This window comes from Oncorhynchus gorbuscha, linkage group LG08 (genome assembly GCF_021184085.1).
Source record: "Oncorhynchus gorbuscha isolate QuinsamMale2020 ecotype Even-year linkage group LG08, OgorEven_v1.0, whole genome shotgun sequence".
NCBI classification, from domain to species: domain Eukaryota; kingdom Metazoa; phylum Chordata; class Actinopteri; order Salmoniformes; family Salmonidae; genus Oncorhynchus; species Oncorhynchus gorbuscha.
In genome coordinates, this window is record NC_060180.1 from 48363293 (window position 1) to 48390640 (window position 27348).

Genomic DNA, 27348 nt, shown 5'->3' on the forward strand with positions numbered 1-27348 from the left:
TTATTGACATTGTAAGAGCGTCAATATATTTAGTGATATCTTTCACAAAAGTAAACAGCTTAGTTCACATTTTGTTGAGATGCACAAAGCGTATCGCATTCACATTTCTTAACCATTCCTACATATTTCACACAAAATATGTTTTCTTTCTCTGCATATCCTCTATGTAGAAGAGCAGTGGGCAGCAACCCTAGTCTTTGACATCTACAGGGTGTCAGCTTTTCTTTCAGCCTACCACAAACAGAATTGATTCTTCAAATCAAGGTCCTAATAATTAGTTGATTATTTCAATCAGGTGAGCTGAGCTGGAACAAAAGCCTGCATACCCTGTGGTTCTCAATTACCAGGACTGAAAACCACTACTAGGGTTAGCCCCAGCCTTAGAGCTCACACTAAAGCTCAAAACACATTCATATATTCCATACATAAGCAGTACATCAATAAGTCAACTCTGGTCAACAGAAGTAAGTTGATATTCCGGTCAACAGAAGTAAGTTGATATTCCGGTCAACAGAAGGTCAACAGAACTCCGGTCAACAGAAGTAAGTTGATATTCCGGTCAACAGAAGGTCAACAGAACTCCAGTCAACAGAAGGTAAACAGAACTCCGGTCAACAGAAGTAAGTTGATATTCCGGTCAACAGAAGGTCAGTTGATATTCCGGTCAACAGAAAGTCAACAGAAGTAAGTTGATATCCCGTTCAACAGGAGGTCAGTTGATATTCCGGTCAACAGAAGGTCAGTTGATATTCCGGTCAACAGAAGGTCAGTTGATATTCCGGTCAACAGAAGGTCAGTTGATATCCCGTTCAACAGAAGTAAGTTGATATCCCGTTCAACAGAAGGTCAGTTGATATCCCGTTCAACAGAAGGTCAGTTGATATCCCGTTCAACAGGAGGTCAGTTGATATCCCGTTCAACAGAAGGTCAGTTGATATCCCGTTCAACAGAAGGTCAGTTGATATCCGTTCAACAGAAGGTCAGTTGATATCCCGTTCAACAGAAGGTCAGTTGATATCCCGTTCAACAGAAGGTCAGTTGATATCCCGTTCAACAGGAGGTCAGTTGATATCCCGTTCAACAGGAGGTCAGTTGATATCCCGTTCAACAGAAGGTCAGTTGATATCCCGTTCAACAGAAGGTCAGTTGATATCCCGTTCAACAGAAGGTCAGTTGATATCCCGTTCAACAGAAGGTCAGTTGATATCCCGTTCAACAGAAGGTCAGTTGATATCCCGTTCAACAGAAGGTCAGTTGATATCCCGTTCAACAGGAGGTCAGTTGATATCCCGTTCAACAGAAGGTCAGTTGATATCCCGTTCAACAGAAGGTCAGTTGATATCCCGTTCAACAGAAGGTCAGTTGATATCCCGTTCAACAGAAGGTCAGTTGATATCCCGTTCAACAGAAGGTCAGTTGATATCCCGTTCAACAGGAGGTCAGTTGATATCCCGTTCAACAGGAGGTCAGTTGATATCCCGTTCAACAGGAGGTCAGTTGATATCCCGTTCAACAGGAGGTCAGTTGATATTCCGGTCAACAGAAGGTCAGTTGATATTCCGGTCAATAGAAGTAAGTTGATATTCCTGTCAACCGAAGGTCAACAGAAGTAAGTTGATATTCCTGTCAACCGAAGGTCAACAGAAGTAAGTTGATATCCCGTTCAACAGGAGGTCAGTTGATATTCCGGTCAACAGAAGGTCAGTTGATATTCCGGTCAACAGAAGGTCAGTTGATATTCCGGTCAACAGAAGGTCAGTTGATATTCCGGTCAACAGAAGTAAGTTGATATCCCGTTCAACAGGAGGTCAGTTGATATTCCGGTCAACAGAAGGTCAGTTGATATTCCGGTCAACAGAAGGTCAGTTGATATTCCGGTCAACAGAAGTAAGTTGATATTCCGGTCAACAGAAGGTCAGTTGATATTCCGGTCAACAGAAGGTCAACAGAAGTAAGTTGATATTCCGGTCAACAGAAGGTCAGTTGATATTCCGGTCAACAGAAGGTCAGTTGATATTCCGGTCAACAGAAGATCAACAGAAGTAAGTTGATATTCCGGTCAACAGGAGGTCAACAGAAGGTCAACAGAAGTAAGTTGATATTGGAATTATGTCTTGAGGTGGTTGTAAAAGCATTTTGCTTCTGTTTGATAACAGAGTGGATATAGTGTTCAATCTTATTTTTCAATTACCTTCCATAAAATAGATTGTAATTCCCTCTTCAAGGAATACATACGGTACAGTGTATGTAATATGAATGTGACAGATAAATATGAGTTGGGTTAACTGGTATAGAGAGAGTTGTAAATCACTGTACTGTGATTCTCTGTCTCAACGGGTTTAATTAGTCCAGAAACTCTTCTCTTGTCTGATGACTGACCCCCCCGCCCACCACCACCACACACACTTCCTCCCTCCCCCTCTCCTCACTGTAACAACCTACCACCATATAAATGCCCTGCAATTTGAAGACCAGTGGCCTCAGGAGACTGAGTTGCTACAAATAGCTGAAAGAGTTGGAAATTGTCATTTCATAGCACTAGAATGGCTCGCCTGAGACTTGAGTAATGCCATCCTAATTGACTGTTGTATTTTCTTTGGCAAATATTATAGTCCCAGACATACCACAAAATAGGTTATAGCTAGGCACTAAAATGTGATTATACTGTATGTTGAGTCCTTTGGAAGGATTGAAGTATAACCAAAATGATTGTGTTTTAACATGATAAAACACTAATTCATTTAACAATATCTAGTGATGGACATTGCTTGAAACATGTACAGCCAAAGCACCAGATGAGTACGCAGGATGCTCAGATGGCCTGGTTCCACTTTACAAGAACAAATTGCTCTGGTAACAACATTATCTTATACACCACACTGAGTTGAGAAGTGGTCCTGTCCTGTTGTCAAACATTCAACCATCAAAAGGCATCAAGAAGGATTATCTTTGAACAACGTTATAAACCCACTGTTTGCGTGGCCTGCTATTATCTGATGGTTGCCTGTGGTGTTACTCTATTTCATAGTACGTGAACAAGCCCATTTATCCCTATCTGTCATTTTCAAACTTGTGAGGAGGTATCTGTCAGTTCCCGTCCCAGGGGACAACTGGATGTGCAGGTTTTTGCTCCAATTGAGCTCTTCATTTAATTGACAGTTCAGCCCAACCTAATAAGTGCTTTAACACATTTGAAATTGATTTGCTTGAAGGCTTTGTTTTCACTGTTTACTTTGTGTGAAATACATGTTTGATTGACTTGCTTCGTTACACATGGCCCCTCAATATGACAATTGTGATAAGGCACCATTTTAATGCAGCATATAGTCAATTAAGAATGACAATTGAATTGTAAGTGATAAGATACGGTACTACATAGTGGAAACACCAAAAAGTTGAACCAGACCGTTCTGGACATAAGATGTTACCTCCCAAGATGCGTGTAGTGTTACAACAAAACTTTTAGAAACATAATTATGTATGGCTTTTTAACATACAGTGCCTTGCGAAAGTATTCGGCCCCAATGAACTTTGCGACCTTTTGCCACATTTCAGGCTTCAAACATAAAGATATAAAACTGTATTTTTTTGTGAAGAATCAACAACAAGTGGGACACAGTCATGAAGTGGAACGACATTTATTGGATATTTCAAACTTTTTTAACGTTTATATCTTTATGTTTGAAGCCTGAAATGTGGCAAAAGGTCGCAGAGTTCAAGGGGGGCGAATACTTTCGCAAGGCACTGTATGTAACATGCTCATAACAGTGGATGTGTTCAAGAGCTCCTTCATTGAGGCCTTGAAGATGGCTGACTCATTGACCCACCTGAATATGAGTTATAAAAGACCAAATATCAGACAAATATGTGGTGTGTCTTTATCCAAGTTGACAGTGCATCTGTACACCAACTATAAGGTGAAATGACTTACAAATGCTGTCAAAATAGGTTGAGGCCTATTTTGCATGGGCTGTGATGTGTAGGCGGAATATATAGAAAGAGTATCTACTTACATCAAACCTATCCACACAGGATGGATCATGTGAGTCCGGTTCATATTACACTCATCCCTTTTATTGTGTAGGCTCTACAGCAGGACTATATCCATGCAGGACTACATCCATGCCACAATAATTAGTCTATCAAGCTACAAGTATCTGAAAGTTAACTTCTGCTTTTAGATAATAATATAATGGATGTTTTTATGCATAGGAATTTAAGTTGATACAATGTGGCTGGTTACTGGAATGATGGCCTTATGATTTGTCAAACAGAAAAATATGTTTCATAATTCAATTTTGACAAGTATTATACATGTAATACGATACTCTATGTTCAAATGTGATGCATATAAAGCACTAAAGTTTGTATAGAGCATCTTTTGAAGGACTAGCAGGAGCAGAATGAGATGAGGGGTTATTTTGGTGATGGAGATTAAGGCAGCCTTTTTGTCATTTGTGCGAGACAAGCCATTCATCCATCCAGTTCACAGCCAAAAAAAGGCTGGTCCCAGAAATTAGCAGTTTCAGCTCAGCAGCAAAGTCGTCGGGCTGTGAAGGCAGAGAGAAATTGACTAATTAGCAATGCGCACTAAAACTTGACGGTTCTCTCTATAACAGCGAGGGAAAGACTCGGTTTTTCTCCCCCTTTCTCTTTTCTTTCTTCCATAGATGTTTGAAATCGCAGTCATTTACGCTCGACAGTTTTTACAATAGCCTTGAGCCATAATTTTGCGAGTCTCTTCAGCATCCATACCCCTGCATGGTCTCTCTCCACCGGCCATGCACGACCGTTTCTCTCCCCAACCGTGGATTTCCTATTACTCTCGTTACGACTCACTGAGCCCCAGGCCCAAGGATAATGATGTGTTGTTTCTTGGTAGCATAATTTGTCACACGTATATTTCTTCTTCTTCTTCTCTTGCAGAAAGCACAGCTCCCTCTCACACACTCACACACTTCTTGTTAATTCAGAAGAACAAATTACCAACGTCAACAAATAACCTGAAATAGTGACTTTATGAGTTGAAATCAATCATTATTTTGAGGCACCGACCATAGACTTTTAAAGGAAAGGAATACAGCAAAAGAAAAAGGAGAACAAAGGAAAGCCAAGTGAGAATATTGGGAACCTAAAGCTTTACTTTCTTTTTTTGTCAAGATCGTAAGTCAGGTAAGTTTGGCTTGTTCTCAAGCAAGCTGCTCACATCATTTAGTTGTGACAGGCGCTTTAGAAAATGTGGCGACTATGAAACGAGGTAGTACAGGACGCTTATAACAAGTTTACAAACATATTTCATACAGTAAATGCATGTTTGGCGTTATACAGTAACATACCCATGTGCGTGTTTAATTTATATTTGAGGGATAGCTGCATTGAATTAATAATTTCGGATACTCAAGTCTGAATAGTCGTAACTCAGGTATAAGGGAAAACGCACACGCACAGTGATGATGTCGACTGTGTGTGGGACAAACTAATTGCTTTTGTATCACTCCGTGCGTGCATTTGTGGATGTGTAAATTTCCTCATTGTGGGAGTGCAGCAAGATAAGAGGAGAACGATAAGTGTTAGCTGAATGCTGCATAGTATCCGTGCACGGCACCGTAGGGGTTGCCTTTTCCTCTTATCCAACAACTTAAATTGCGTTATCGAAGATAAATAAGGCGATGCAGCATATCCTATAATATTTTGTTTTGACAGTGCGCTTCAAACAACAGCGTCCATTAAAAATGATCTTGTCTTGAACGACTGACAATATCAAGGGAATAGCACATTATTGGGACTATTCGTTTTTGTTTTCTCTTCCGACCTGAGCCAAAGTTCAAATGATACCGGACTGAACGATATTGTTCACTGTAGAATAATATCGGAGGGAGCAGCATGACGGTTTCCAAGTTCAGTCGTGTGTATATCCACCATTTAACCATTTTGCTCGGTATAACGTGAAGGTATTAGAGACAATTCCATCCTGACTGTAATGATGATATCATGTTATGTTATTCACAAATAAATGGGCTGGCGGTAGGCTAAATGGCTTGCATGGTGTATTTGTTGCCTAGGTGGCGTTAACAGTCAGGAAGTCATGTCCAGATCCGGTGATAGAACCTCCACCTTTGACCCTACACACAGTGACACCCTGCTGCACGGGCTCAACCTGCTATGGAGGAAACAGCTTTTCTGTGATGTGACTCTCACTGCCCAGGGACAGCAGTTCCACTGCCACAAAGCCGTGCTGGCATCCTGCTCACAGTATTTCAGGTCTCTCTTCTCCAGCAGTCATATGCTCAACAACGAGGGGAACAACAACAACAAAGACCAGGGGAGCAGTGGTACCCCGTCTTCCTCCCCAGATGACAAGCTGATGGCCAGCCCCCGGTCCATCAACAACTTGGTCCTTCAGGGCTGCTCCTCCATCGGACTACGGCTAGTGCTGGAGTACCTGTACACTGCCAATGTCACACTCTCCCTGGACACTGTGGAAGAGGTGCTCTCGGTCAGCAAGATCCTCAACGTCCCTCAGATCACCAAGCTCAGCGTGCAGTTCCTCAACGACCAGATCTCTGTGCAGAACTACAAGCAGATCTGCAAGATCGCGGCTCTGCACGGCTTGGACGAGACCAAGAAGCTGGCCAACAAATACCTGGTGGAAGATGTGCTGCTGCTGAACTTTGAGGAGATGTGCGCCATGCTGGATGCTCTGCCGCCCCCGGTGGAGTCGGAGCTGGCCCTCTTCCAGATGTCGGTCCTCTGGCTGGAGCATGACCGGGAGACTCGCATGCACTACGCCCCGGACCTGATGAAGAGGCTGCGCTTCGCCCTCATCCCGGCCCCAGAGCTGGTGGAGAGGGTGCAGTCGGTTGACTTCATGAGGAGTGACCCTGTATGCCAGAAGCTGCTGATGGACGCCATGAACTACCACCTGATGCCCTTCAGACAGCACTGCAGGCAGACCACAGCCAGCAGGTGAGGACAGGCACACACACACACACACACACACACACACACACACACACACACACACACACACACACACACACACACACACACACACACACACACACACACACACACACACACACACACACACACACACACACACACACACACACACACACACACACACAAGGGTTAGGAGTGGTGTGTAAGATGTTGTTAGCAAAGGTTAGTAAAGGTACTAATATTGCATACTTGCATAAGGTTAGGGTTAGTGAGGATGCTTTAGAATGGTCTACCTTATTTTGCATACCATCTCAATTCCAACGCTACACTATATAACTTAGTTACTCTTGGTAAAATAGTTTTTTCTCTGTAAAGGTTTTAAGTGCATAACATATGGAGGAACATACATTTAGTCAATAGTTGTACAGTACATTCAGGCATTTCTTCTGAAATAAGAAATTATTCTTATTTCCTATATATTCCAAAAATATATAGGTCACTCATAACTAAAAATATGACATAAGAGCACATGAACATTTGTGTTGACATAACTTGGGTAGATATCACCTATATCACTTGTAACCTATTTATACACAACCAGTAGGTATATTTCTTTATGAGCAAAGAATGGAAAACAACTCATGGGTTATAGAGTTATAGGTCTGAGTGATCCATACTTAGGAAAGTTGCTTGGTCTGCCTCACCTACAGTACACAACCATGGGAGATACAGTACTGCATGGCCAGGTATGCTTGTTATGGTCTGTTTGTCATGATGAGCATTTTCAGAGATAATTAATGGACAGGATGTTGACAGGAAGATGATTGATTGGCAGTGCTTTATGATGCCGTTGTTTATAGAACACAATTTAGTTTTTATAAGTCTCAAGTATTATGGAGCAATTTTGACTTTTATATTTGTCTAACGTTATCTGCTTCATTCAGAAACAGTAGACTATATGATTGGAAAAATATTCGCACAGTATTGTAGAAAATAGAAATCAACAATTCTCTTGCAGATGTGGGGTGCTATTTATTTACCAGGGTAATTTCACTATTTCTTTCTCACAATATCTTTATAGAGCACATAAGTGGAAATCCAATAAACATTTTTATCATAAATTCAGAGAGGAAACAGCTGTGATATTACAAAGCGGATTTTCTGTATTCGGAGGTAACACTATTATTTGGAAGTATTATCATGTACATTCACATGATTGTTAAGATGTTACAGCTATGATCTACTGGATATAGCTCATATTACGTTGGCCAAAATGGACTTTTTCTCCATGATAGGGAACATTATTTTGTTATCCAAGTCTTCCATAATAGAAAATGGTTACTGTGCATTTGGAAAGTACTCCAAAAAATACATCCAATAAAAAGTTATGTGGAATGGAGAGGGCCTGCATGTGCTGTAGCATGTAGCCATTGCCTCGTAGTCTCAGTGAGATACCCATAGATGGGTCCAGACACAGCACAGATCTAGGGTCTAGACTGCTCATATTCATATCACAATCCACTGTTTCTCTCCCCTCAATGAATTAGCCTTATCTATGTTTAGTGGCCATTTGCAGGTGAGAATAACCCCCCAAAACACGAGTCGGCCAGTATCCAAGTGGGTGCATGAGAGGGCGGTCATTTAGTCAATCGTAAAACGAGAACGGATGCAAATGCTTGGAATTAATGGCCAATGTTGTTTAAACGACTGTTACTTTGTGGTTAGTTGTTTAATTGCATTGCACTTAATTAGATGACCGGACTCAATGTACAGTAAAGTATGTGGCCCTGAAATTGTGTTTCACAAACCAACCCCACAGCTCAAGAATACGCTGCACAATTGGCTCAGAACTATCACATGGAGAGTCTTTGCCAATGGAATAGCAATATTTTATGTAGTAGTTGATCTACTGTGTATTGTCCAGTCATAATATTATTTGCCTCACTGTATGGAACCCTGGCACCCTGTAGAAAGGTTCTGATGAGTTCACACCTAATTGAACAGATATCTTTAGGCTGTAAACCCTCTTTAGACCGAAACCGAATGAAAAACAAGCTTTATTGAAAGCTTTATCATAAATTCAGAGAAAGAAACAGCTGTGATATTACAAAGCTGATTTTCTGTATTTAGAGGTTACAATATTATTAACATGTTGTTACCAAATACATAGGAAGTATTATCATGTACATACGCGTGATTGTTAAGACGTTACAGCTGTGATCTACTGTAATATAGTATTGGCATTTAGCATTGGCCAATATGGATTTTCCACCATGATGGGAAACATTATTTTGTTATCTAAATCTTCCATATAGAATACAGTTACAGTGCATTTGGAAAGTATTCAGACCCCTTGACTTTTTCCACGTTTTGTTACTGTACAGTTTTATTCAAAAATGTTATCATCATTCATCATTCATCATCAATCATTTTCTTCCCTTGTCAATTTACACACAATACTCCATAATGACAATGCAAAAACATAATTTTTGTAAATGTATTAAAAATAAAAAACATTTACTTAAGTATTCAGACCCTTTACTCAGTACTTTGTTGAAGCACCTTTGGCAGCGGTTACAGCCTCGAGTTTTCTTGGGTGTGACGCTACAAGCTTGGCACACCTGTATTTAGGGAGTTTCTCCCATTCTTCTCTGCAGATCCTCTCAAGACTTTCAGGTTGGAGGGGAAGCATTGCTGCACAGCAGTTTTCAGGTCTCTCCAGAGATGTTCCATCAGTTTCAAGTTTGGGCTGTGGTGGGCCACTCAAGGTCTTGGGCCTCCTGGGTGGCGCAGTGCTGTACTGCAGCGCCAGCTGTGCCATCAGAGACTCGGGGTTCGCGCCCAGGCTCTGTTGTGACCGGGAGGTCCGTGGGGTGACGCACAATTGGCCTAGCGTCGTCCGGCTTAGGGAGGGCTTGGCCGGTAGGGATGTCCTTGTCTCATCGCGCACCAGCGACTCCTGTGGCGGGCCGGGTGCAGTGCGCGCTACTAGTCCCCTAGTCCCTACCACTGAAAAACATCTCCACAGCATGATGCTGCCACCACCATGCTTCATCGTAGGGATGGTGCCAGGTTTCCTCCAGACGTGACGCTTGGCATTCAGACCAAAGAGTTCAATCTTGATTTCATCAGACCAGAGAATCTTGTTTGTCATGGTCTGAGAGTCCTTTAGGTGCCTTTTGGAAAACTCCAAGTGGGCTGTCATGTGCCTTTTACTGAGGAGTGGCATCCGTCTGGCCACACTACCATAAAGGCCTGATTGGTGGAGTGCTGCAAAGATGATTGTCCTTTTGGAAGGTTCTCCCATCTCCACTGAGGAACTCTGGAGCTCTATCAAAGTGACCATCGGGTTCATGTTCACCTCCCTGACCCTTCTCCCCCGATTGCTCAGTTTGGCCAGGCGGCCAGCTCTAGGAAGAGTATTTGTTGTTCCAAACATATTCCATTTAAGAATGATGAAGGCCACTGTGTTCTTGGGGACCTTCAATGCTGCAGAAATGATTTTGGTTCCCTTCCCCAGATCTGTGCCTCGACACAATCCTGTCTCTGAGTTCTACGGACAATTATTTTGACCTCATGGCTTTGTTTTTGCTCTGTCAACTGTGAGACCTTATATAGGTGACAGGTGTGTGCATTTCCAAATCATGTCCAATCAATTGAATTTACCACAGGTGTACTCCATGAAAGTTGTTGAAACATCTCAATGATGATCAATGGAAACAGGATGCACCTGAGCTCAATTTCGAGTCTCCGAGCAAACAGTCTGAATACATATGTAAATAATGTATTTCTGTTTTTTATTTGAATACATTCGCAAAAATGTCTAAAAACCTGTTTTCACTTTGTGATTACCGGGTATTGTGTGTAGATTAGTAAGGAAAACATTTAATTTCATACATTTTAGAATAAGGCTGTAACGTAACAAAATGTGGAAAAAGGAAAGGGGTCTGACTACTTTCCAAATGCGCTGTTCCTGGTGTCATGACTGTCCAGAGAATCCAAATAGATCAGGTTTGCAATGAATAACTTCAATCAGACCCCCTCTCACCTGCAGAGGGGGGAGAAAATAACTAGTGGGGTTTGACATTCACGTCCTGTTGTAAATGAAGGGAGAAGATCCAGGCCTCTGCTCTCAAGATTCACCAAAGGAATGTGCTTTGTTTCAACAGACCCCTTTTCCTGCTGAAACTCTAACATGTTCAAAAGCGAATAGTGGAACAATATTTCTAACGTAGAACGTGAGGAATGGTCTGAGGCGAACTATAGAACACTATATAATGTAATTTTGTTTGTTATTTTGTGATGTCATTAAAAATGTTATGAAGGAAATACTGTAACTTGGAAAGTATACACACTACATATATGAAGTTTCCACACTATGCGTTGTGCATGTAATATGAAAATGAAGTGTTTAAGTGTTTTCCATAACTTTGCACAGTGAGTAATCACCGCCCCGGAGTGAGGTCAGGGAGCGTGCCAGCCTGCCGGAACCGCCCCTTTCGAGCAAAGGGTATAAAGGATTGGTTAAGAAGTTAACACGGGACCAGAAAAGTGTGAAGCTTCAGCTACATGTTTAAAATGGTTTGAACTTTGAATCTCAACACGAGGTGGAGACGAAAAATGTCATGTTTGTCATTTATTATCATGTCTTGTCCCTGTGCTCCCCATGCTATTCGTTTCCCTCTGCTGGTCTTATTTGGTTCTTTCCCTCCTTCTATCCCTCTCTCTCCCCCTCCCTCTCTCACTCTCTCGCTCTCTCTTCTCTCTATCGTTCCGTTCCTGCTCCCAGCTGTTCCTATTCCCCTAATCATCATTTAGTCTTCCCACACCTGTTCCCGATCCTTTCCCCTGATTAGAGTCCCTATTTATTCCTTTGTGTTCCGTTCCTGTGCCGTCGGTTCCTTGTTTTGTATTCACCATGCTGTGATTGTGTTTCGCCCTGTCCTGTCGTGTTTTTTGCCTTCATCAGATGCTGCGTGTGAGCAGGTGTCTCCGTCTACTACGGCCTGCGCCTACCCGAAGCGACCTGCAGTCTGTGGCCGCTTCTCTTGTTATTCCCCTCTACAGACTAGAGGATTTCTGTTATTCCCTGTTTGGATTTGAATAAACTCTGTTTCTGTTAAGTCGCTTTTGGGTCCTCTATCACCTGCATGACAGAAGGAACCGACCAAGGAATGGACCCAGCGACTTCAGACGCTCGTTACACTGCCGTCAAGATCCAAGGAGCCATGCTCGGCAGACACGAGCAGGAATTGTCTGCTGCTCGCCATGCCGTGGAGAACCTGGCCGCTCAGGTTTCCGACCTCTCTGGACAGTTCCAGAGTCTACGTCTCGTGCCACCTGTTACTTCCTGGCCTGCCGAGCCTCCAGAACCTAGGGTTAATAACCCACCTTGCTACTCCGGGCAGCCCACTGAGTGCCGCTCCTTTCTCACGCAGTGTGAGATTGTGTTCTCTCTCCAACCCAACACATACTCTAGAGAGAGAGCTCGGGTTGCTTACGTCATTTCACTCCTTACTGGCCGGGCTCGAGAATGGGGCACAGCTATCTGGGAGGCAAGGGCTGATTGCTCTAACAAGTTCCAGAACTTTAAAGAGGAGATGATTCGGGTTTTTGACCGTTCAGTTTTTGGTAGGGAGGCTTCTAGGGCCCTGGCTTCCTTATGCCAAGGTGAACGGTCCATAACGGATTATTCTATTGAGTTTCGCACTCTTGCTGCCTCTAGTGAGTGGAACGAGCCGGCGCTGCTCGCTCGTTTTCTGGAGGGACTCCACGCAGTGGTTAAGGATGAGATTCTCTCCCGGGAGGTTCCATCAGATGTGGACTCTTTGATTGCTCTCGCCATCCGCATAGAACGACGGGTAGATCTTCGTCACCGGGCTCGTGGAAGAGAGCTCGCATCAACGGTGTTTCCCTGCTCCGCATCGCAACCATCTCCCTCCTCTGGCTTTGAGACTGAGCCCATGCAGCTGGGAGGGATTCGCATCTCGACTAAGGAGAGGGAACGGAGGATCACCAACCGCCTGTGCCTCTATTGCGGAGTTGCTGGACATTTTGTTAATTCATGTCCAGTAAGAGGCCAGAGCCCATCAGTAAGCGGAGGGCTACTGGTGAGCGCTACTACTCAGGTCCCTTCATCTAGATCTTGTACTACTATGTCGGTCCATCTACGCTGGACCGGTTCGGGTGCTACATGCAGTGCCTTGATTGACTCTGGGGCTGAGGGTTGTTTCATGGACGAAGCATGGGTTCGGAAACATAACATTCCTTTCAGACCGTTAGACAGGCCTACGCCCATGTTTGCCTTAGATGGTAGTCATCTTCCCAGTATCAAATTTGAGACACTACCTTTAACTCTCACAGTATCTGGTAACCACAGTGAGACTATTTCTTTTTTGATTTTCCGTTCACCGTTTACACCTGTTGTTTTGGGTCATCCCTGGCTAGTATGTCATAATCCTTCTATTAATTGGTCTAGTAATTCTATCCTATCCTGGAACGTTTCTTGTCATGTGAAGTGTTTAATGTCTGCCATCCCTCCCGTTTCTTCTGTCCCTACTTCTCAGGAGGAACCTGGCGATTTGACAGGAGTGCCGGAGGAATATCATGATCTGCGCACGGTCTTCAGTCGGTCCCGAGCCAACTCCCTTCCTCCTCACCGGTCGTATGATTGTAGTATTGATCTCCTTCCGGGGACCACTCCTCCTCGAGGTAGACTATACTCTCTGTCGGCTCCCGAACGTAAGGCTCTCGAGGATTATTTGTCTGTGTCTCTTGACGCCGGTACCATAGTGCCTTCTTCTTCTCCGGCCGGGGCGGGGTTCTTTTGTTAAGAAGAAGGACGGTACTCTGCGCCCCTGCGTGGATTATCGAGGGCTGAATGACATAACGGTTAAGAATCGTTATCCGCTTCCCCTTATGTCATCAGCCTTCGAGATTCTGCAGGGAGCCAGGTGCTTTACTAAGTTGGACCTTCGTAACGCTTACCATCTCGTGCGCATCAGAGAGGGGGACGAGTGGAAAACGGCGTTTAACACTCCGTTAGGGCATTTTGAGTACCGGGTTCTGCCGTTCGGTCTCGCCAATGCGCCAGCTGTTTTTCAGGCATTAGTTAATGATGTTCTGAGAGACATGCTGAACATTTTTGTTTTTGTCTATCTTGACGATATCCTGATTTTTCTCCGTCACTCGAGATTCATGTTCAGCACGTTCGACGTGTTCTACAGCGCCTTTTAGAGAATTGTCTCTACGTAAAGGCTGAGAAGTGCTCTTTTCATGTCTCCTCCGTTACTTTTCTCGGTTCCGTTATTTCCGCTGAAGGCATTCAGATGGATTCCGCTAAGGTCCAAGCTGTCAGTGATTGGCCCGTTCCAAGGTCACGTGTCGAGTTGCAGCGCTTTTTAGGTTTCGCTAATTTCTATCGGCGTTTCATTCGTAATTTCGGTCAAGTTGCTGCCCCTCTCACAGCTCTTACTTCTGTCAAGACGTGTTTTAAGTGGTCCGGTTCCGCCCAGGGAGCTTTTGATCTTCTAAAAGAACGTTTTACGTCCGCTCCTATCCTCGTTACTCCTGACGTCACTAGACAATTCATTGTCGAGGTTGACGCTTCAGAGGTAGGCGTGGGAGCCATTCTATCCCAGCGCTTCCAGTCTGACGATAAGGTTCATCCTTGCGCTTATTTTTCTCATCGCCTGTCGCCATCTGAGCGCAACTATGATGTGGGTAACCGTGAACTGCTCGCCATCCGCTTAGCCCTAGGCGAATGGCGACAGTGGTTGGAGGGGGCGACCGTCCCTTTTGTCGTTTGGACAGACCATAAGAACCTTGAGTACATCCGTTCTGCCAAACGACTTAATGCCCGTCAAGCTCGTTGGGCGTTGTTTTTCGCTCGTTTCGAGTTTGTGATTTCTTACCGTCCGGGTAGCAAGAACACCAAGCCTGATGCCTTATCCCGTCTGTTTAGTTCTTCTGTGGCTTCTACTGATCCCGAGGGGATTCTTCCTTATGGGCGTGTTGTCGGGTTAACAGTCTGGGGAATTGAAGGACAGGTTAAGCAAGCACTCACGCACACTGCGTCGCCGCGCGCTTGTCCTAGTAACCTCCTTTTCGTTCCTGTTTCCACTCGTCTGGCTGTTCTTCAGTGGGCTCACTCTGCCAAGTTAGCTGGTCATCCCGGTGTTCGAGGCACTCTTGCGTCTATTCGCCAGCGCTTTTGGTGGCCGACTCAGGAGCGTGACACGCGCCGTTTCGTGGCTGCTTGTTCGGACTGCGCGCAGACTAAGTCGGGTAACTCTCCTCCTGCCGGTCGTCTTAGACCGCTCCCCATTCCTTCTCGACCATGGTCTCACATCGCCTTAGACTTCATTACCGGTCTGCCTTTGTCTGCGGGGAGGACTGTGAGAGCCGCCAATAAACGCAGGATTAAGAGTCCAAGGTATTGTTGCTTCCAGAGAGTGTGGCTTTCCACTCGCAACCTTCCTCTTACGACAGCTTCTCGTAAGTTGACTCCGCGGTTCATTGGTCCGTTCCGTGTCTCCCAGGTCGTCAGTCCTGTCGCTGTGCGACTGCTTCTTCCGCGACATCTTCGTCGCGTCCATCCTGTCTTCCATGTCTCCTGTGTTAAGCCCTTTCTTCGCACCCCCGTTCGTCTTCCCTCCCCCCCTCCCGTCCTTGTCGAGAGCGCACCTATTTACAAGCTACATAAGATCATGGACATGCGTTCGGGACGGGGTCACCAATACCTTGTGGATTGGGAGGGTTACGGTCCTGAGGAGAGGAGTTGGGTTCCGTCTCGGGACGTGCTGGACCGTTCACTCATCGATGATTTCCTCCGTTGCCGCCAGGATTCCTCCTCGAGTGCGCCAGGAGGCGCTCGGTGAGTGGGGGGGTACTGTCATGTTTGTCATTTATTATCATGTCTTGTCCCTGTGCTCCCCATGCTATTCGTTTCCCTCTGCTGGTCTTATTTGGTTCTTTCCCTCCTTCTATCCCTCTCTCTCCCCCTCCCTCTCTCACTCTCTCGCTCTCTCTTCTCTCTATCGTTCCGTTCCTGCTCCCAGCTGTTCCTATTCCCCTAATCATCATTTAGTCTTCCCACACCTGTTCCCGATCCTTTCCCCTGATTAGAGTCCCTATTTATTCCTTTGTGTTCCGTTCCTGTGCCGTCGGTTCCTTGTTTTGTATTCACCATGCTGTGATTGTGTTTCGCCCTGTCCTGTCGTGTTTTTTGCCTTCATCAGATGCTGCGTGTGAGCAGGTGTCTCCGTCTACTACGGCCTGCGCCTACCCGAAGCGACCTGCAGTCTGTGGCCGCTTCTCTTGTTATTCCCCTCTACAGACTAGAGGATTTCTGTTATTCCCTGTTTGGATTTGAATAAACTCTGTTTCTGTTAAGTCGCTTTTGGGTCCTCTATCACCTGCATGACAAAAAATTCACCTCCCGGACAATCACTGGTATAGCGGATTAGCTGTCCTAAGTAAAGTTACTTCGAAAGTGAATTTAAGCTCAAACCATCGTATTACGCTACTCTCATCACCACACTGGGGAACCATCGATACGGTTGGCCATTATTTCTTCAAAGAAGCATCTTCAAGAGAAAATGGAAGGAACATCAACTCTGTAGTTCTGTTCAGGACCCAACGACAAGTCACCGGATACCGGATAACTACGAAGAAGGACAACAGTAGAAGACTTGTTGGAACCCATTTCGGATTATCAGAGCCTTACAAGCATGCCGAGAAAATTCCCTACCCCCTTTCCAAGGCTGCCCGGTTCACTGAAAGACCCCCCGGCGAACCCAGGCATTTCACGTAAATACATTAATGATTTTTTTCTCAAAGCGGGCGGCGGTTCGTGTGCAAAGTATATGGTTACTTTAGGTGGTAGTAGTTTCTGAATGTTGCAATGTTAAGTGTCTCTGTCTCTCTATCTTTTCTTTAACAAGAAGCCATGTTGTTGTCATTCCGCTAGGGACCTATTTTCAGCGTGTTAAGTCTCCAGTCAATAATCGATGCAGAGTGTGTATGTTTATCTGTATTCCCATTTAAGTAGCTAGTAAATAAATAATTCAACCAATTTGTGTAGTACTGAATCAGGTTTTTGCAGATGCAAGGTTACGACTGTTCAGAATGACATGATATGAGGTTCTGATTAATACGTTGACTGGTTATAGATGTGACTGGGAAAGACCTTTTAGAGTTTAATTCGGGAGATGGTAACTCTTTAAAGAACCGCTCTTGTGGTGCCCCAGATCCTAATGAGTTAGTTACATGATTAATTGAATTGGGCAACAATTAAACATAGTTAGTTCATTAGATAAATAACAGTCTTCAGATTAATGTTAAAGTCAAGTCACGACAATGGGCTACAATTCAATGACTACCAACATAATGACGTTGTTGGGATTAGTTACAATTGGCTTTCTACTCAACAAAAACGGTTCTCTGTATGTTTATGTGTGCAACTGGTTGTTTTATTTAATCTATATCTGTTATGTAATCTATGTTTCCCGGCTCTTGTCCCCCCCAACCCACTCCATACCCTAACCCACCTCCACACCCCAACGCCTCCACCCGAATCGCTCCAAATCCCAACCCACTTTACATCCCGAAACCCTCAACACCTCCTCACCCACACTACTCCAGGATTCGTTCCAATAAGAGGATGCTGTTGTTGGTGGGTGGCTTGCCCCCTGGACCCGATCGACTCCCCAGTAATCTGGTCCAGTACTACGATGACGAGAAGAAGACATGGAAGATCCTCACTAGTGAGTAGAAACCCCATCTTTTACCGATATGCTCTTTCTGTTATAAGCTTATTTAATAAAGAGGAATCAACATGCCAACGTGTCAACGTACACATTTTTCTACTTCATATTCATCATCTCCAGCAACACCCCAACTTCAACCTATGTGATAATGGAGTGTTTCTATGTTTTGTGGTCAGAAAGATAGAGGAAGATAAGTGTTTACAAACCTTTGCCTACTTATAGTTGGTTAGAATCACATAATGCACACCAGATGATGTCAACATTGCTTCTAATGACATTGTTGATCATCTGGTGTGCATATTTTTGACTACAAAACATAAAAATACACCGTATTCACATTTGTTGATGTTGTGGTGGGGCTGAAGATAATGAACCTTAAATTGAACAATTGTGAAATGTCCCTTCAATCGATTTTTGGGTTGAATTCACAAAAAGTAATCGACATAATAATTTAACCAGATTTCAACCACAAATCAATGACAGGATTTTAAGAAGTTGTTTATTTCAAGTTGAACATTCCTAAGGTTTTGTCTTGAGCACAGGTTCATTTCCAGGTAAATTGAAGGGAAGAACAAAAGGAGTTCCTTAAATCCTAGAGGTAATGATGTATCACTATCACTTTGAACGTACGTTTTTTAAACTGAGTGTGGCTTTACAGTAACAGCCCTGTGGCGTGGAGCTTTCTGCCTGGTTTCCCTCGTTTTTGCTGAAATCTCTTGGCAAAGATGCATGGCCGGATTTATAATAATCTAATAATCTTGTGAAGTGTAGATCTAACATTATATAATTACATGTTACTGTCCAGCTGCTTTAAAATACAATAATATTAAGTTATAATATATTATTATAAAATATTGAACATGCCAGATAGATAGCAGAGCGAGGGAAGGAGAAAACATCCCTCCAAGATGATAAAACCATTTGGTAATTGGACATGCATGGACGTCTTGATAAACCTTGCAAAGCCAAAAGATAATTGTGTGGGTCTTTTTTGCCCAATAATATGTTAAAATATATTTTTTCCCGCAAATGTTGACAATTAATTGAATAATTCTAAAATTCATAATTATATTGATTTTATGGTACAGTTGAAGTCGGAAGTTTACATACACCTTAGCCAACTACATTTAAACTCAGTTTTCACAATTCCTGACATTTAATCCCAGTAAAAATTCCCTATTTTAGGGCAGTTAGGATCACCACTTTATTTTAAGAATGTGAAATGTCAGAATAATTGTAGATAGAATGATTAATCTCAGCTTTTATTTCTTTCATCACATTCCCAGTGGGTCAGAAGTGTATATATACTTAATTAGTATTTGGTAGAATTGCTTTTAAATTTTAAACTTGGGTCAAACGTTTCGGGGAGCCTTCCACAAGCTTCCCAGACTAAGTTGGGTGAATTTTGGCCCATTCCTCCTGACAGAGCTGGTGTAACTGAGTCAGGTATGTTTGCCTCCTTGCACACACACACTTTTTCAGTTCTGCCCACAAGTTTTCTATAGGATTGAGGTCAGGGCTTTGTGATGGCCACTCCAATACCTTGACTTTGTTGTTCTTAAGCCATTTTGCCACAACTTTGGAAGTATGCTTGGGGTCATTGTCCGTTTGGAAGACCCATTTGCGACCAAGCTTTAACTTCCCGATTGATGTCTTGAGATGTTGCTTCAATATATCCACATAATTTTCCTACCTCATGATGCCATCCATTTTGTGAAGTGCACCAGTCCTTCCTGCAGCAAAGCATCCCCACAACATGATGCTGCCACCCCTGTGCTTCACGGAAGGGATGGTGTTCTTCGGCTTGCAAGCTTCCCCCCTTTTACTCCAAACATAACGATGGTCATTATGGCCAAACAGTTCTATTTTTGTTTCATCAGACCAGAGGACATTTTTCCAAAAAGTACGATCTTTGTCCTCATGTGCAGTTGCAAACCGTAATCTGGCTTTTTTATGGCGGTTTTGGAGCAGTGGCTTCTTTCTTACTGAGCGGTCTTTCAGGTTTTGTCGATATAGGACTGGTTTTACTGTGCATATCGATACCTTTGTACCTGTTTCCTGCAGCATCTTCACAAGGTCATTTGCTGTTGTTCTGGGATTGAGTTGCTCTTTTCGCACCAAAGTACGTAATCTCTAGGAGACAGAACGCATCTCCTTCCTGAGCGGTATGACGGCTGCTTGGCCTCATGGTGTTTATACTTGCGTATTATTGTTTGTACAGATGAACGTGGTGCCTTCAGGCGTTTGGAAATTGCTCCCAAAGATGAACCAGACTTGTGGAGGTCTACAATTTTTTGGCGGGTCTTGGCTGATTTCTTTAGATTTTCCCACGATGTCAAGCAAGGAGGCACTGAGTTTGAAGGTAGGCCTTCAAATACATCCATAGGTACACCTCCAATTGACTGAAATGATGTCAATTAGCCTATCAAAAGCTTCTAGAGCCATGACATAATTTTCTGGAATTTTCCAAGCTGTTTAAAGGCACAGTCAACTTAGTGTATGTAAACTTCTGACCCACTGGAATTGTGATACAGTGAAATAAATCGGTCTGTAAACAATTGTTGGACAAATGTCCTAACCTACTTGCCAAAACTATAGTTCGTTAACAATACATTTATGGAGTGGTTGAAAAACGAGTTTGAATTACTTTAACCTAAGTGTATGTAAACTTCAGACGTCAACTGTATACAGTTGATGGTAGAACTCCAGAGTATATAATGTGCACAGAACATAAACAAATGATCTAATGGCTTCTGCAAATACAAAGAACAAGCTTTCTATTATAGTACTATCCCTTAATGAAAAAGCAAAAACAGGCTTTTAGAAATGTTTGCAAATTATTTAAAAAAACAACTGAAATATAACATTTACATAACAATTCAGACCCTTTAATCAGTACTTTGTTAAAGCACCTTTGGCAGGGATACAGCCTCCAGTCTTTTTGGGTATGACGCTACAAGCTTGGCACACTTGTATTTGGCGAGTTTCTCCCATCCTTCTCTCCAGATCCTCTCAAGCTCTGTCAGGTTGGATGTAGAGCATCGCTGCACAGCTGTTTTCAGGTCTGTTTTCAGATGTTCGATCGGGTTCAAATCCGGGCTCTGGCTGGGCCATTCAAGGACATTCAGAGACTTGTCCCGAAGCCACTCCAGCGTTGTCTTGGCCGTGTGCTTATTGTCTTTGTCCTGTTGGATGGTGAACTTTCACCCCAGTCTGAGGTCCTTAACACTCTGGAGCAGGTTTTTATCAAGGATCTCTCTGTACTTTGCTCCGTTCATCTTACCCTCAATCCTGACTAGTCTCCCAGTCCCTGCAGCTGAAAAACATCCCCACAGCATGATGCTGCCACCACCATGCTTAACCGTAGTGATGGTGCCAGGTTTCCTTCAGATGTGACGCTTGGCATTCAGTTCAAAGAGTTAAATCTTGGTTTCATCAGACCAGAGAATCTTGTTTGTCATGGTCTCAGTCCAAGCGGGCTATCTTGTGCCTTTTACTGAGGAGTGGCTACCGTCTGGCCACTCTACCATAAAGGCCTGATTGGTAGAGTGCTGGAAAGATGGTTTTCCTTCTGGAAGGTTCTCCCATCTCCACAGAGGAACTCTGGAGCTCTGTCAGTGTAAGCATCGGGTTCTTGGTCACCTCCCTGACCAATACCCTTCTCCCCTGATTGCTCAGTTTGGCAAGGCGGCCAGTTCTAGGAAGAGTCTTTGTGGTTCCAAAATTCTTCCATTTACGATTGGTGGAGGCCACTGTGTTCTTGGGGACCTTCGATGTAGAAATGTTTTGGTACCTTTCCCCAGATCTGTGTCTCGACACAATCATGTCTCGGAGCTCTGTCAACTGTGGGCCCTTATATAGACAGGTGTGTGCCTTTCCAAATCATGTCCAATCAATTGAATTTACTCCAATCAAGTTGTAGAAACATCTCAAGGATGATAAATGGAAACAGGATGCACCTGAGCTCAATTTCGAGTCTCGTTGCAACGGGTCTGAAAATGTATGTAAATAATGTGTTTCTGTTTTTTATTCTGAATACATTTGCAAAAATGTCTAAAAACCTGCTTTCACTTTGTAATTACTAGGTATTGTGTAGATTGATGAGTAAACTTTTTAATTTTATCTATTTGAGAACCAGGCTGTAAGTCAAGGGGTCTGAATACTTTACAAATACACTGTATAGCTTTTTATTCAACCTTTATTTTATTAGACAAGTCAGTTTAGAACAAATTCTTATTTATAATGACGGTCTACTTGTAAACCCTCCCCTAACCCAATGCTGGGCCAATTTTGCACTGTTCTATGGGACTCCTGATTGCAGCCGTTTAGGATTGAACCCGGGTCTGTAGTGAAGCCTCTAGCACGGCGATGCAGTGCCTTAGACTGCTGCGCCAGTTTAGTGTCCTATGCTCAGTCTCAGTTGAGTATGTTCACCCTTTGAGATACACCATTATATTCTTGCCACATTCCAAAGATCAAACAGGTGCTAATGGGAAACCTTATCTGTCCTTTGCATCATCATCATCTTCTTCTGTCTCTCAGTTGAGTTGTTGTCCTCTTGTCTGGCGGGGAGCATCTCTCACTAATGTCTCTCCATTCATCGGTATTAACCACTGGCCGATGCTGTCAAAGACCCTCTATACTCTCTCACAATACAACTTTCTAGTCCATTTGTCACAACTGCTCTCAATCCCACCCCAGACAACACACAAACAACACTCACTTTGTGGCCATAGTTATTTCTGGTCCTGGTCTGGTGGTGTGAGTATCATGTACCTTGATGCCATTTTAACACATACCATCTGTAGCTAGATAGAAATGTAGTGGTGTTCCCAAATATTACCCACCTGTTTACTATCTGTCAATACTCAACAAGTTAATTGTCTGCTCTATTTGGTGTTACATTAATGGTATTTTAACATTTGCCTCAGATTTTTTCATACATGTACCTGTTTTCGAAAAACATTGATATTTCACTGTTGACATTTTTTTCCATTAAAACTCATCGATATGTGTAACCGTGTAAAACAACTAAAAGGTCAATGGGGATGATCATTATTCAAAACTTAAAGTTAACGCTCAAATGGTCCGTGTCTGAGTAGAAGAACAAAACTGCAAAATCATCCCCTTAACGTAACACATCGATCGCCACTTGATGTAGCTGCTACACAATGGATGTGGAATAGAGCATGATTAACATTCAATCATAACTTTTCAATAAGGCAAACACCTGAGATGGACAACGTTTGATGAAGACTTTTATCAACACGGTTTAAGGAGAATCTGATCCCTCTCGTCGCGTCAGATCACTGCAGCTCGTCTGTTCTACAAACTAGAGGAACACTTGCTTGCCATCTAGTGTACCTATAGCACCGTGAAGAAGCAGGGGAGGAAAGTAAGACAAAGGACAAAGACAGTGGCTCATTTAAAGTAGTGACTGTCTGTCCACGGGCTGATTTTACAGTACCTGAGTCAACATTGCATTAACACCTCATGGCTTCAAAAATCAATCGTTATCCCAAGCACAGTACTGAACAAAAGAATGCAATGAGGTGGTATGCAACACTAATGACGTTAGATGGCAACTGGACCAACCAACGTTAGATAGTAACGCAACGTTGGTTGGTCCAGTTGCCGTTGAGTTATTCTGTCGACCCCGACCAAATGTGTTTCAATGCGAGGTATCTAACTCCCTCTAGTGAGCCTGAGAGCGTACTGTAAAGCTAAGACAAGTCCAATTCTAAGGGGCTGGGTTTGTGCCCATTAGTGGTAAGTTAGGGGACAATTAATTGACAAAAATGTTTGATATCAACATCTTTCAACATCATGATCCCTGATCAAATGAATTAGCCAACTTGAACGTGTGTTATGGATAGTAAAACCGCTGTTTTGAGTCATGTTATTACCTTTACCCCTTAATGGAGGCAAAGTGTCTGGTTACCTATGTAAATAAGGTGTCTGTTTTGTATTTCTTAATAAATTAGCAACAATTTCAAAAACCTGTTTTTGTTTTGACGTTATGGGGTATTGTGTGTAGATTGATGAGGGGAGAAAATGATGTAATCCATTGTAGAATAAGGCTGTAAACGTAACAAAATGTGGAAAAATGACGGGGTCTGAATACTTTCCGAATGCACTGTTCTAAAAAATATATATGTTTCTTCATTATATATTTTACTTCCCTAATTGGAGTAAACTAATGGGCATCAATATTTAGGCTACTACTTCCAGCTTATACATACTATGTACATTTTACGGACACAGTATTCTTTACATTAGTTATCTTGTTGTTTTTGTCCCACCCTTCAACTGAACCCCTCCCATCTATCTCTGAACACCATCCAGTTTTGATTTCTGTTTTCCATGTATTTTCCAACTGTGCTGAGATGTTTCACAAGTTCTGAACCTTTCTATCCTCATAGATTTTCAAGTTTGTAACATATTTTTTTGGGTTAAGAGCATTATTATATTATTGATCGATTGACTATGACTTTTTACATCACCCATTAGTGCTATTTGCAGAGTTAGGTAAATGTTGCAATTCTTTAGCCATTCCTGAACCTGTGACCAAAATCAAGTCACATACTGTATGGACAGTACCAAAACAAATGATCTAATGGTTCTGTCTCTTCGCAACAAAATCTGCAGAGCTGTGATGGTTTATCCCCCCTATATATAACATTCTATTGGTTCCAAATATTTTGTGTAATCATTTAAATTGAAACATTTTACGTTTTGAATCAAGTGTTTTTCATAAATCATGTGTCATGGAATCGGTACAAAGAAAATCTCTTCCCAACTATTTTGCAATCTATATGGCACAGTTGTCAAACCTTAAAATGAACTGGTATAATTTTCTATTATTCACAATTTTCTTTAACCAATTTTGGTCTTTAATGCAGAAAAGTTCCTTACTTGCTCCCCCTTCCACTTGCTCTCTTCCATTTTTTGCCGTAATGCTGCAATAAGTTGCCTGTAATTTTGAGTAGAGCAGACATTTCCTACCCTAACCAGAAACTGTGGATGGATGGTGGCATTCGCACGAAACTTAAAGCGCGTTCCACTGCATTTAACCATGGAAAGAGGTCTGGGAATATGACTGAATATAAACAGTGTAGTTATTCCCTCCGCAAGGCAATCTAACAAATGCCAGTACAGGGACAAGGTGGAGTCGCAATTCAACGGCTCAAACACGAGATGTATTTTGCATGGTCTACAGGAAATCATGGACTACAAAAAGAAAACCAGCCACGTCACAGACACCGACATCACGCTTCCAGACAAACTAAACACCTTCTTTGCCCGCTTTGAGGATAATACAGTGCCACAGAGTACAGAGTAAAGCATTTAAACGTGTTAACCCTCGCAAGGCTGCTGGCCCAGACGGCATCCCTAGCCGCATCTTCAGAGCATGCGCAGACCAGCTGTCTGGTGTGTTTACAGACATATTCAATCGCTCCCTATCCCAGTCTGTTGTCCCCACATGCTTAAAGATGGCTATCATTGTTTCTGTACCCAAGAAGGCAAAGATAACTTAACTAAATGACTACCTCCCCGTAGCACTCACTTTTGTCATCATGAAGTGATTTGACAGACTTGTCAAGTATCATATCACCTCCACCTTACCGGCCACCCTAGACACACTTCAGTTTGCATATCACCCCAACAGGTCCACAGACGACGTAATCGCCATCACACTGCCCTATCCCATCTGGACAAAAGGAATAACTATGTAAGAATGCTGTTCATTGACTACAGATCAGCATTCAACACCAGAGGACCCTCCAAGCTCATAATCAAGCTGGAGGCCCTGGTTCTCAATCCCGCCCTGTGCAAATGGGTCCTGGACTTTCTGACGGGCCACCCTCAAGTGGTGAAGGCAGGAAACGACATCTCCACTTCCCTCAACACTGGGGCCCCACAAGGTTGCGTGCTCAGCCCCCTCCTGTACACCCTGTTCACCCACGACTGCATGGCTATGCACGCCTCCAACTCAATCATCAATTTTGCAGACGACACAACAGTAGTGGACTTGATTACCAGCAACGACGAGACAGCCTACAGGGAGTACGTGAGGGCACTCGGAGTGTGGTGTCAGGAAAACATCCTCTCACTCAACGTGATTGTGGACTTCAGGAAACAGAAGATGGAGCACCCCCCTAGCCATATTGAAGGGACCGCAGTGGAGAAGGAGGAACGTTTTAAGTTCCTTGGCATACATATCACAGACAAACTGAAATGGTCCACTCACACAGATAGTGTGGTGAAGAAGGCGCAATGGCGCCTCTTCAACCTCAGGAGGCTGAAGAAATGTGGCTTGTCACCTAAAACCCTAACAAACTTTTACAGATGCACAATCGAGAGCATCCTGTCGGGCTGTATCACAGCCTGGTACGGCAACTGCACCACCCTCAACCGCAAGGCTCTACAAAAGGGTGGTGCAGTCTGCACAACGCATCACCGGGGGCAAACTACCTGCCCTCCATGACACCTACAGCACTCGATGTCACAGGAAGGCCAAAAAAGATAATCAAGGACATCAACCACCCGAGCCACTGCCTGTTCACACAATTCCACTCTAAATAATGCCAGTTTAATAATGTTTACATATCTTACATTATTCATATCACATGTATATACTGTATTTTATACCATCTATTGCACCTTGCCTATGCGGCTCAGCCATTGCTCATCCGTATACTTACATGTACATATTCTCATTCACCCCTTTAGATTTGTGTATTAGGTAGTTGTTGGGGAATTGTTAGATTACTTGTTAGATTTTACTGCACTGTCGGAACGAGATGCACAAGCTACACTCACATTAACATCTGCTAATGTATGTGACAAATAACATTTGATTTGATTTCCATATATATTTGCTAGCTGCATGTGTGACATAACTCCACCAGTCATATTTATAATATAATTTATTTGAATTTAACCATAATGTTTGTTGTAATATTTGTTCAGTATTTTCTGGTGGATTAAACTGAAATTGCAACCTTCAATGGCTTGTTTTTAAAATAGCGATATTTTTTAGATTATTTCATTTGAAAATAACCTAAAGTTAGAGGTTGTAATCTGAATAATGGGGGGGGGAGCCATTATTGAATATGGGGTGAGACATCCTTCCTAATGTGCTAGAGAACCAGTTCGGATTTAAGTATTGGTTTTGTATGATTGAAGCCTTTAGTGAGAGGTCTAATGCTTAATATTTAATAAGTGCTGCCCTCCGAATTCATATTCATTATATAAATAGGCCTGCTTAATTTTGTCTTGCTTGCCGTTCCAAGTAAAATTGAATATGGTTTGCTCATTTAAAAAACAAGTAGGCCATAAGTAAAAAGGTAAATTGGGATATGACTAAGGAGTTAATCAGGGAGATTTTTCCACAAATGGACAGGTATTTTCCTTTCCATGGTCACAAGAGCTTATCTCTTTTTGCTAACTTTCTATAAAACAAATTGTAGTGAGATAATTTCTTTCTTCAGGGTAAGAATACCGAGTATGTTCACTTCACCGTCAGACCATTTTATTGGTAAACTACACGGTAATGTAAAAGTTGTATTTTTTTGTGATCCAATACGTAATATAGTAATTACGTATCATAATTTGGTTGTCATCCAGAGATGTT

The 27348-nt window shown here is 43.0% G+C and overlaps 1 protein-coding gene across 1 annotated transcript in view; it reads left to right on the top strand.

Annotated features, from left to right (window-relative positions):
* The first annotated feature begins 4995 nt into the window (after positions 1–4995).
* The window catches only part of klhl14 (kelch-like family member 14), a 54370-nt gene continuing 32017 nt past the window's right edge, over positions 4996–27348 (top strand). Inside the window, exons 1-3 of the mRNA XM_046358012.1 lie at positions 4996–5172; positions 6063–6966; positions 17587–17708. Of these exons, the coding sequence (XP_046213968.1) occupies positions 6086–6966; positions 17587–17708 (1003 nt within the window). The 5' untranslated portion in view covers positions 4996–5172; positions 6063–6085. The remainder of the gene's footprint in view (positions 5173–6062; positions 6967–17586; positions 17709–27348) is intronic.